The sequence below is a fragment of the Nanorana parkeri genome, unplaced genomic scaffold (genome assembly GCF_000935625.1).
Source record: "Nanorana parkeri isolate BGI_ZX_2015 unplaced genomic scaffold, ASM93562v1 scaffold937, whole genome shotgun sequence".
NCBI lineage: Eukaryota > Metazoa > Chordata > Amphibia > Anura > Dicroglossidae > Nanorana > Nanorana parkeri.
Window position 1 is genome coordinate 282,308 of NW_017307205.1, and position 12,159 is coordinate 294,466.

The 12,159-nt window shown below is 41.5% G+C and overlaps 1 protein-coding gene across 1 annotated transcript in view; it reads left to right on the top strand.

The window, feature by feature from the left end:
* Positions 1-4,551: 4,551 nt before the first annotated feature.
* UBE2QL1 (ubiquitin conjugating enzyme E2 Q family like 1) overlaps positions 4,552-12,159 on the top strand; it is a 55,920-nt gene continuing 48,312 nt past the window's right edge. The window contains exon 1 of the mRNA XM_018566325.1: positions 4,552-5,400. Coding sequence (XP_018421827.1) covers positions 4,576-5,400 — 825 coding nt within the window. The 5' untranslated portion in view covers positions 4,552-4,575. The remainder of the gene's footprint in view (positions 5,401-12,159) is intronic.

Genomic DNA, 12,159 nt, shown 5'->3' on the forward strand with positions numbered 1-12,159 from the left:
GAAATCTTAGGTGGTTTTATATTTTAAAAAACTGTTTGTTTTTAAAATATAAAACTTTCATTTGTGATGGGAAAGACAGATTTTGGATACTTTGCACAGGGCAACCAATCAGCTTCTCTTTGTTCAGTTTAACTTTGAAAATTAAAGCTATAATCTGCTTGGTTTTCATGAGCAAATGCTCCAGATTCTGTCTGTTCCAGTTTTGATAAATTTCCCTCATTGTAAGTAGTGATGGGCTGAACAGACACGAGTTTGTTTGGAATTTTAAATTTAGAACATGGAAAAAGTTTGAATTCGAAATCAATAACAGAAACAGAAAAACATAGACAGCGCTCTCGGATGGGGAGGCTAACTGACAACAGGAGGAGAACCTGTAAATGCAGATAAACAAAGGAACACGAAGTGCGCAACAGCAAACACTACAATGGAGCACTGGCTGGTTGGACTGAGATATCTATGGCAGAGACTCAATGTACTGATAAAGAATTAATGGCAGAACATTTTCTGCCATTAATTCTTTATCAGTACATTGAGTCTCTGCCATAGATATCCCAGTCCAACCAGTCAGTGCTCCATTGTAGTGTTTGCTGTTGCGCCCTTCGTGTTCCTTTGTTTAATTCGAAATCAATGAAAGTCTATGGGGGTAGAACTTAGAAAATCAAGTGACCCCTTTTTGAAGGCTTACATGCAAGTTAATTGCCATAAAAAGTGTATGTTGAGCCTCATACTTCCCTGGGGATCAATGATAAAAAAAACTTTTTTTAAAAATACCGATTCTAAAGGAGCAGTCATTTCTGCATCACACAAAGTGAAACCCTAAAAATTACGAAGTAAATATCGTGCCTGGGTGGGTGCACCTAAACTGCCTGTAAAGTGGCAGATCTGTACAATGTATATAATCTGCTGCAACAACATTCATTGGCGTCACAAGGGGGTGCAGTGGGTGCTGACCGCACCTGGTTGACACCATTGGAGGGGCGACAACAAAATGACTGACAGTAATTTTGTTGTCACCCCACCTCTGCTAAGTCGGGCGCTCGGTCATGGACCAACTGCCCGACAGTATCAGGAGAGAGGAGGGGACCCGGTGGCATACTTTATTTTGCAAGGTGACTGTCCCCCCCCCCTCTCTGCCGGCATTTATCACCAGGATGACCACAGCCAGGTATCGCGAAGATTGCCGCACGTGCACGATGATGTCTTGGCTTAGTGCAATCGAGTTGGAACAAACATTGCGAAATGACCTTAGGCCCAGAAATAGTACTAAAATTACTTTTATTGCTGCAGTTGAAGATAAAGCAAGCAGAATAAGTGATATTTACAAAAGGGTGAAGAGTTTGACCAATGTAGGAGAAGTGAGCAATGTATAGTGCCAAAGAGTTGATGTGTAAATCTTCTCCAATTCAGCTCACTATCCACTTCATCGATTTTGTCCTTCATTTTGCACTTCTCCTGTCTTCTAAAAAAACTTCTGAATTTTGAGAATAATCCCAAATATCATACAAAACGTCAGAAAAATGTCAGAAAAATGTGCTCATTATGAGGTGTTCCCACCATCCCTGTGCTGACTTCCTGGGTCTGTACGCATGCTGTGCTCATTATGAGGGGTTCCCACCATCCCTATGCTGAGTGAGTTCCCGTGTCTGAACTCCTGCTGTGCTCATTATGAGGGGATCCTACGATCCCTGTGCTGACTTCCTGGGTCTGTACACCTGCTGTGCTCATTATGAGGGGTTCCCACCATCCCTGTGCTGACTTCCTGGGTCTGTACACCTGCTGTGCTCATTATGAGGGGTTCCCAGCATCCCTGTGCTGACTTCCTGGGTCTGTACACCCGCTGTGCCCTTTTTGAGGTGTTCCCACCATTCCTGTGCTGACTTCCTGGGTCTGTACACCTGCTGTGCTCATTATGAGGGGTTCCCACCATCCCTTTGCTGAGTGAGTTCCCGGGTTTGAACTCCTGCTGTGCTCATTATGAGGGGATCCCACCATCCCTGTGCTGACTTCCTGGGTCTGTACACCTGCTGTGCTCATTATGAGGGGTTCCCACCATCCCTGTGCTGACTTCCTGGGTCTGTACACCTGCTGTGCTCATTATGAGGGGTTCCCACCATCCCTGTGCTGACTTCCTGGGTCTGTACACCTGCTGTGCAGATCTGTACACCTGCTGTGCTCATTATGAGGGGTTCCCACAACGCTCGAACGAACAATGTTCGATTCGTACTCATGTTCAAATCTAACCTGCTGACCATTCCTACTGTTGACTCCCATTTCCCATATTAAAAAAAGGTAATTTAACTTCATCATAATGGATAATCGGAATTATTACGATAATAAAACGATATTAACGAACATTCTTATTTAGTCCGATTCTGAATCTCCCATCGACTCCCAGTGTCCCACTCCCATATTAAAAAAGATAATTTTCCAAACCCTCCCTCAGCAGCAAAAGAAAACCTCTGATTGGTCAACCAAACAGTCACGTTTCCGTTGTAACGAAATTCGGATCCGAAATTCGTTAACGGAATTTCGTATTTCAGATTTTAAAAAAAATCTTGTCATGTTGTTCAACCTCAGTCAGAGACAGGTAATATTCGTTCCCGTTTCAACGAAATTCGTCAACGGAATTTCGTATTTCGGATACATTTAGAAGCATTGCAATTCGGATTTCGGATGCTTCCGAATTTAAGTTTTTTAGGAAATTCGTACGCATTTTGATAAGTAATGAAACGAATCGCACATGTCTATTCCATAGTGCAGGCAGTTTCTGGACTCTGATATGGATGGGGGCTCCCAGTGTTAGAGTGGGGACTTTGATGTGAAAGGAAGGGGCTCCTAATGTAAAAGGGGGGCTCCTTTTGTAAAGAGGGACTCTGATGTGAAAGTTTTGGGCTCTGATGTAAAAGGCGGGGGATCTGGTGTGGTCCCCCCTTAAAATCTATACTAAACCTCTGTCTAGGATAAGCATACTTCATTTTTTTTACATTTTAGACTGTGTGCCTCAAGATTTTGCATACTTTTAAATGGTACTGTGACTGAAAAAAAGCGTGAGCAATGCTAGTGCACCAAAAGAAAGTGCATGAACCCATCTCACTCCTGACCGCTTATTCCATATGAATTGGATGGGTGCAGCAGTGGTCAACAGATGGCAACCGTCATGTACATAGAAATAGAGACAGTGTGATAAGCTGCATTTACATCAATAAATAGACGCATTTGATCTGCATCTGGAGTGCCAGTGTCTCTATTTCTATCTATACTAGTGCACCAGACACAATAGGGGAATGTATAAAAACTGGAGCAGACAGAATCTGGAGCAGTTGACCATAGTAACCGATTGGATTCTCTCTTCAGTTAAGCTTTGACAATAAAAAAGAGAAGCTGAAACTGCTCCCAATTCTATCTGCTCCAGTGTTGATCAATAATTCCCCTCCATTCCGATTAAAGTTTGGACATGTGTCATTACAAAGAGGAACGAAACCTGCAGAACACAAGCTAGCTATGTCTTCTTCCAGATGGCAGAATTGTTCATCTGCCCTGTGCTGAGATCTAGCTCAGACAGTCCACTGATCAAGAAACTGGGTCAGCAGGGGAAGGAACTGTTGTTGTTTTTTGGGATAACAAAATCATGCAGGGCACTGGTATAATGTGGAAGTTGTAACCCTTCCAGAATCAAAGAATAGAGGAGATTGATAAGGGTAGGAAGGTATTTTCCTCTTCTCCACACAGCCCCCCTTGAGATGATGCAGAATAGCTGCAGACCCAGCGATTTGGGATGCAGTACAGGTAACAGAAGACAAGGAAAAGGGGGGTTGAGAGAAGGGGAGGGTCTTGTTTGACGTCCCAGAATAATGGGAGTTACCAGTGCATTAATCATAGGGATTTTAATTCTAAAGTAGCCAGTCGTGTGCCTGCCTTGGCTGCTGCTTACATGTGAGCTGCTCAACTCCTTCCCCCCACCCCCCTTTTCCTCCTCCTCCTCCCACCTCTACAGCAACCCCCCCTCTTTTGTGAGGTCTGCAGATAAGAGACAGAAGGGATCAGGCTGCCAGGCGATCCGTACTATTGCACTGCACCAGAAGGAGGTGGACAGCAAAGACAAGGAAAAATAGATCGGAGCACTGCAGACAAGGGAAAGAGAAAGTGACTGCATCCGGCTGTCGGGGGCGTCTGGGCGCACAGCATTACACCTCCAGGATCGGGATGCTGCCAATGAAAGCTCCCACTGACTGCAACTCTAAAACTGTGAATGGGAATTGACATCGACAGAGCGATGCAACCCCCCAAGTCCTAACAGACTCATCCCCCACAACCTCTAGCGTCCATGAATCGCCCTTTACGAGGCTTGTTGTTTTCCCCGGACGAACGCTGCATAGACTGACATGGCATTTCTGCATTGCCTTCATCGCTAGAGGATTATGGATCGGCTTTGAGGGACCTGAAGGAGGACGCCTGGTATCGCTTGCGATCGCATACGTCCGGTGGACTATTCTGTGACCCTAAAGATCGGTCCCGTCACGAGCTCCCCCCTCCCTCCCCCCAAACCTGCGGTATTATCGGAGGAGATAGGGGAAGATGGCCACTCTCTTGCGGAAAATAGGACTGATTCGCCTTAATGACAGGGATACAGAGGACCCCAAGCATCATCACCACCGCAACCAGCAGGGATCTGTGAAGAGCAGCAAGGGGAAGAACTGCAGCAACAAGCAGCAAGGAGGTTCAGCAGGAGGAGGCGGCAGTAGCGGCGGGGGCAGCGGAGGCTGCTGCAGCAATAACTCCACCACCACCACCGAAGGGATGCTCGGCCAGGCTGACATCAAGGGCAAAAAGACTGAGCAGTGTCACAAGGACAAGCATGGGACAGCAGCAGGCAAGGAGAAGAACAGTGCCAAAGAGACTAGCACCCCGACCATTACAAAAGAAGCCAAGCAGCCAGGGGGTGGCAGCGGGGGAGGGGGCAACAAGCAAAGTGGGGGCTCCTCCTTGCAGCCCCTGGTGGTGCCCCCCAACCGGCAGCACTGCACCCAGGTCAGGAGCAGGCGGCTGATGAAGGAGCTTCAAGACATCCGCAAACTGAGCGACCACTTCATCTCTGTGGAGCTGGTGGATGACAATCTCTTTGACTGGAATGTCAAGCTGCACCAGGTGGACAAGGACTCCACCCTCTGGCAGGACATGAAGGAGACCAACACCGAGTACATCTTGCTCAACCTCACCTTCCCGGACAACTTCCCCTTCTCCCCTCCTTTCATGAGGGTGCTGACCCCCAGGTTGGAGAATGGCTATGTGCTGGATGGTGGTGCAATCTGCATGGAGCTGCTCACCCCCAGAGGATGGTCCAGTGCCTACACAGTGGAGGCGGTCATGAGGCAATTTGCAGCCAGCCTTGTGAAAGGACAGGTAAGCAAAGGGCAGGCATCACTCAAGTGTTTAGAAATCCCCAGTGCTGGTGGCAGGCATCAATAAACACCAAGCCTTGACTGACTCATGTAGGACATCTGAATGTGTTTATTTATATTGAAAACGGGTATCTTGTTTACATAAACATCATAGCAAAATGTAGCACTGAACAATCTAGAATATCACAATGTAGGTGTTTATCGGATTCATTCATTCAGGGTTTTATCTTTATTGTGGCAGAATTATTGAAGACCCTCTCTGGCCAAATGGGTTTTTTTCACTACCAGGTTTTCATCCTGTAGATCTCATCTAGCTTTTTTATACTTACCTTATGAATGGATGGGAAAAAAACCTTTTATCACAAGGTGCCATCAAGGTCTTCACTCCAAACCAGAGCTGGAATCTAAGAGGGTGCCCTGTGTCTCTTTTTCCTCATCACCCTGTAGATCCCATCTAGCTTTTTTCTATCTTATCAAAATAGGCCTTTTTTATACTTACCTTTTGAATGGATGAAGAAACCCCCTTTTTTGCTCCTGTGACATTATCACAAGGTGCCATCAAGGTCTTCACTCTAACAGAGCTGTAATCCAAGAGGGTGGCCCGCGTCCTTTTTTCCTCATCACCCTGTAGATCCCATCTAGCTTTTTTTATACTTTATAAAAATAGGCTTTTTTTTTATACTTACCTTATGAATGGATGAAGAAACCCCCTTTTTTGCTTCTGTGATATCATCACAAGGAGCCATCAAGGTTTTCACTCCACCAGATCTGGAATCCAAGAGGGTGCCCTGTGTCACTTTCTCCCCATTACCCTGTAGATCCCATCTAGCTTTTTTATACTTTATCAAAATAAGCTTTTTTTTATACTTACCTTCTTAATGGATGAAAAAGTCCTCTGCTTTAACATTATCACACAGAAGGTCTTCACTCCCCCCAGAGCTGGAATCCAAGAGGGTGCCCTGTTTCACTTCTTCCAGATGCAGGGCACCCATTGGGTTATATGGCCAGTGCCGATTGGCAGTGAGGTGTGGGTTATCAGGGGTGACAAGGTTGATAACCCTCAAACTTGGCTTATGGAAGTAGGAGGGTGGACAGTGACAACGCTGGAGTGAATTCACTGCTGACAAAATAGCGCTGTGACCTTTCAGCCTGTAGACTGGCATGATCACCTGGTACTCATTGTTTGAATTGCTGAGCTGTGAGAAAAATAAGGTTGACAATCATATCAATTAGTAGTGTGACTTTCCCAGGCTGATTTTTTTTTCATTATTTTTCTTATAGTTATACTTGAATGTTTTAGGATGTGTGACTTTCAGTACAAGCGTCAAAATAGTGAGCCATCATCATGAAAAAAGGTGCTGGTCCACTTGTTTGTAAGACAATGCAGTCATCTTGGGTGCCATTGACATATTGGTCCCAGCATTGTTCTCAAATAATCACTTGCAGCTTCAGGAGATTGAGCTGACTGTAATTAGCCAATGACCATTTGCTGACCCCAGAATTTAATTCACCGTCTAGCTTTATATATGAGTTATTTTCAGATAGCATCTGTTTGTGAAGGTTATAGAGCCCTAAGGAATACTGTATAGAGCTAGCTTTCTCACCCTTAGGTCATTGTACCACCAGATATATTCAGCATACATCAGTGAGTCATATAGCATCATACCATTGTTTACCAATAATACAATTCATATGTTTTTTACAAGAAATAAGAAAGTAACATGGTTAGAATGATAGATGTTTTCTATATAGATGGTGCATGAGTGCTAACCTGGTTACACTAATATTAATAGCAGATTTTCCTAAATCACATTGGTTGATAGACAATAGATTTCTCTCATGATAACATTCATTAAATAGGTATAGTAACATTTATTTATGAACACATGGTGATGATTTTTCTTGTTACATGCCACCATATTAAATGCAATATTTTTATTATAAAATGTATGCAGCAAGTGCATTCTGTAAAGGCTTGTAGTAAATGTAGTGATGCATTGGGTCCTTGTTCTACACCAAAAGAAAATATGGTTTGGCTATATTATGGTAGGTTACATTGTCAAACAAAATACCTATAAAATGTCATTCTTATTATTCTAGAGCTCCATTATGTCTTTAGTGACCTCTGGTTATAGCTTAAGTGTCAGCAAATTTGCAGAGAAGCCTCAATTGTTCTCCATCTGATTTTATGAAATGTAATTAGCATGCAGACTAAAATGATTATCTATTACCTATATATCCATACATAAGCATGATTTTTTGGAATATAGATATAGATAGATAGACAGATAGATAGATGGATGAAGGACATTAAATAGTGTAGAAACAAAAAAACGAATGATAACGAATGCCTATTTTATTAATGAATACAGAGCAGAACAAATAATCCTTTTTGTAGCATCAGGTTAATTCATGGTAATTTTGATATGATGTATGGTTCATTTTACTAATGTATCTTGATTGTGAGTCCAGCTACAGTCATTGTGAATGCTTACCTATAGCAGGGCTAAACCGTGTGCTCTATTTTTCATCTCTATGCACAATCTGTAATTTAAGGGTAAGTATGTGTGGTTAATGTTTGATACCTCTTAAATTTACTAAAATTGTTCGTCCTGGCAGTGATCATAAACATGCTGATTCTTTTTCATCATATATACACCTGTTTTTCTTATAACTATTTAGTAATAAAAGACTAGAAAGACTGGAACACTAGAGCGTGTTTGAAAAGATGTTTAATTGGTTTATGTCTTGAATGACACCATTTGACCTTCCTTTCGTGGACTTGTCCAAAAGGGCTTTTGTGCATTCATGACATACCTATCCAGATTAAAGATAGCCATACACAGTGACTTTTTTCTTGTTCAGCCCCACGGGGCTAAATGAGAAGAAAATTCTTGGTATCCCCATCCACTCTAAATAGTGTGGATGGGGGAATTCCACGTGCCAGTCTATTGTATTCTGACAGTGGTGGGTATGCTGCTGTCAGAATACTTGTAGTCACAAGATATATGCAGTCACTCTTCAACCGGGATTTTTCGGGCTGGCCCTCTTGACAGAAGTCGATTGAAAAATGGCTTTTGTTGAATGGAGGAGGGTCCCAACGATACCACTCACTAGTCAAATGCAGTAATTCAACCAGGATATGGCCAGCTTTCCTGCAGCTCTATGCACGTTGGTGTGCATGTGTTATTTTCATAGTATAGCTTCTTACTATATAAGTGAGACTATAATGTATTTTCATGAAGGATATTTGAGTTATTATAGTAACATTTACCTAACAGTAATTTTTGTCTTGTTTTTGTTTGCTTGCTGTTCTATACAGTAGTATGTTTCATATATACATTATATAAAGATATGTATGTATATATATATATGTATATATTTGTAAGTGCTCACTCTAAGTAAGGTCATCTGTACCTACCAGGAATGTGATCAACCTAATTAAAGTGGACCTTCAAGGGGTTAAAGTGGACCAATTATTAGAAATCATACTTCACACAAATCAATAGGACACATGTCAACATTACCTGTTTACCTTTCCTTTAATGGCAAGGATGCTATGTAATGTGTTAGCATAACACTTCCAAGCATGAATTACCTCTCACAGAGATCACAGTACTCTACTGGCAATACCTTTTATCTGCTTTTCTTTTCCACAAGGATGAAGCCATTTTTTGTTTAAGAAGGGTGAGCAGCTATTTTCTAGACTGAGATGCTGGTTAAATCCTGATGCTTCTGCATTTAAAATTGGCACAGATGAGCCGCTGCTGTCTCCTCTCACCTTGTGACTTGCTGCAGAGTTACATTGTTGCATAGTGATCTCTGGGGGAAGAGATACAGTATACTGATGACCTCATCTCAGCCTAGGCAAAGTCACTGGACTGAAGCTGAAAGGTCTTTACTAAATGGTAGACCTTTTTTTTGAAGAATTATTAACATAATTAATTAAAACATAATTGTATGCACCATATTTATTCCCAGATAATTATTTGCACAAGTCATTCTGAATTGAGAAAGCTGGTTAGATGACCAGTGAAACATCTTCAAGGGAAAAAAAAATACAGCAAGTCCAGTTGCCTTGATTTATTTTTTACAGATATAAGTGTATGACCTGCTTTAGACATTTTGGCAAGTTTATATTGCTTCTCTGTACCCACTGGGGATAATTAACCCTCTATACCTGGACTGTGACCATCATCACCAAGACAGAAAATGATGGAAAAGCTACATTTTTAGAGTTGTTACAAGAGCAAGAGGTGCAGGGAAGTCTTCCAATTGGAGCCCGGGTTTCTGTGACAACTGACTTAGAAAGGAATTCCCCTCATTTTAGAGAAAATGTTTCTCACTTTTGGTTCCACCAGGGCAGGGAGTGAAAATAAACCTCCAAAAAGGACTACAGACAGCAAAAAATAAAAGCAAATTGAGGAAAAGATGCCTTAGGAACAAGTGATAGCTGTCTATCCAGTAACAGGGTGACTAGTTTACAAAGGGGGTCCCCAGCACTTTCAAGCTTGCCATCAAAAAAGTCTAACTAATTGGTTCCAACTACTCAGAGGTTTTAGTTGCATACATTTGCTTATATTAGGGGAAACCACATTAAGTACCGATGTTATAGTTTCCCTGTTTGCCTTTAAACTGTGAACCTGTAATCAGCCTGTATTTAATTTTAATTCAGTGCTAGGAATCCTAATCTAAGCAGCTGTGCTAATTATCAACCGATAATTAAAAGATAATTACAAAAAAGTGCACTGCACTATTTAAATCACCCTAAAATAAATAAATAAGAGTAAAAAAATGTAGCACAAGATTTTAAAAAATATATCCATTGCATTAAATCTCACTGAATGTCTGATCCTCAGCAGGGATCCTGTTTATATCTATTATATTTAGCAAACAGTTTTTATTATAAACTAATGTTTTCCAGCTAAAGGTATAATGCATTTTTTCAGATATTGTTTGATGAAGACACTTTGGATGCGTACATGTAAAAAAATAAAATAAAAAAAAAGCACTAGTATGTACTGCAGTAGTTATATACCCAAGGCCATATTCTGGCTTCTTTGTCAACTCAGTAAAATTGAGGCTCATGTACCAAAGTGCCATGTGTGAAGTCGGTGCTTGGTAAAATGATAATGCATTTTGCCTAACTAATTTTGTTAAAAAAAGCTGACTGCAGAATCTAAGGCCTGTAGAGATCATACCAGCTCCAGTCCACAAATCCTGTTAAAGCGTATCTAAACCCTAAAATAAAAAATTGCAGTCACCGTCCCATTACAGATGGTGACTGCAAATTTTTTTTTAAGGAATCTTCCCTTTATGTTTACTTGATAATCCTGCAGATGGACTTCCTTTCAGACACGTCTGTCTTTGATCTACTTCATTACATAGAGATGGTTGGATTTATAATTTACAAAAGAAAAATAAGATTTGTTAGCTGTTTTTTAGGGTAACAGGAAGTGACTAGATATTTTCTGTACTTGCTGAAAATATTTGTAGCCTAAAAAAGAAAACAAATATAGCCAGCCACCAGCAGTTGTTAGCTGCAATATATTACATTTTTGTCATCATACATACACAGGTTAGGACCTATTAAACAAGAAACTGTCCTGTGTGAATGTGGTGATTCTAGCAGAGGTGTGCTCCTTTATATATCAATGGTTGTAAGCCTACAGGCTCCATATTGGAAACCTGGCATTGGGTTTATCTACATGGATTGTGATATTTCCCTGTTGTAATGATAGTTATAACACAACAGTAAAGGCCCATTTTAGGTGGAAGTGTCTGCTAATAGCTTTTGAAATGGACAACTACTGTAATCGGCAGTGCTGTGTTAACAAAATATACCCAGGGCCAAGTGGTAAAGATGTAGGCAAAGGTGGGAGTTGGAGAGTGGCAACAGCAAAGTACAAAACTTATAAGAGGCGCTTGTGATTAAATGTAACATCATATGTTAAAGCTAATTGGTTGTCTTAAAGGGTCAGTCTACCCAAAATTAACAATTCGGTTAATGGTAGATGCTTCTGAGTTGAACCACCTAATAGTATCTTATACCACTCCTTTACGCTATTGGTCAGATTGCTGTGCTTCCGTTTTTTAGTCTGCATATGTCCTACAATTACTTTTTGATTTTTAAATTATCCCATATTATGGAAGATGCAACAGGAGGAGCTGGAGCAGGTGGACAAGAACAACCTACAATCCCAGGTGCACAGAAACAGAGTTGGGAAATATAGTAATGAGTTATAATTTGTATATACAGATCAATGTTGACATGCACCAGTGGGTTTAGGTGAACCTGTGGCCAGGCTATGAACATTCAATTAGTAACAGATTCTTAACAAGCAGTAAACTATCTTTAAAACAAGTCCTCACTGACCTTTGTAGCTGCAGCTACTGTGTAGCAAATTATCCTGAAAGGTCACAGCAGAAATAGTGAAGTTGTTTCCTTATCCAGCTCAGCATACAGCAATCAAATTGAATAAATCCCCCCAACTTAATTCTGCCTCTGATCTGCTGCTAATGAACAATCCATCATGCATTAAATCCACCATCTCCTGTAGGAGGCAGAGGAGGGTTCTAAAATATAAACATTGGCAGTGTTTACATTTGTGATTGCCATGATTTGCCATCACTTTGATCCCAAGGCACAAAGCTACTCTGCTTGGCACTGTGCAGTTTGCCTGTGATCTGCGCTGTCTAATGACAGCGTGATCACAGGTATTGTGCACGGCCCTGACGCATGCCCAAGTAATAAACAGAG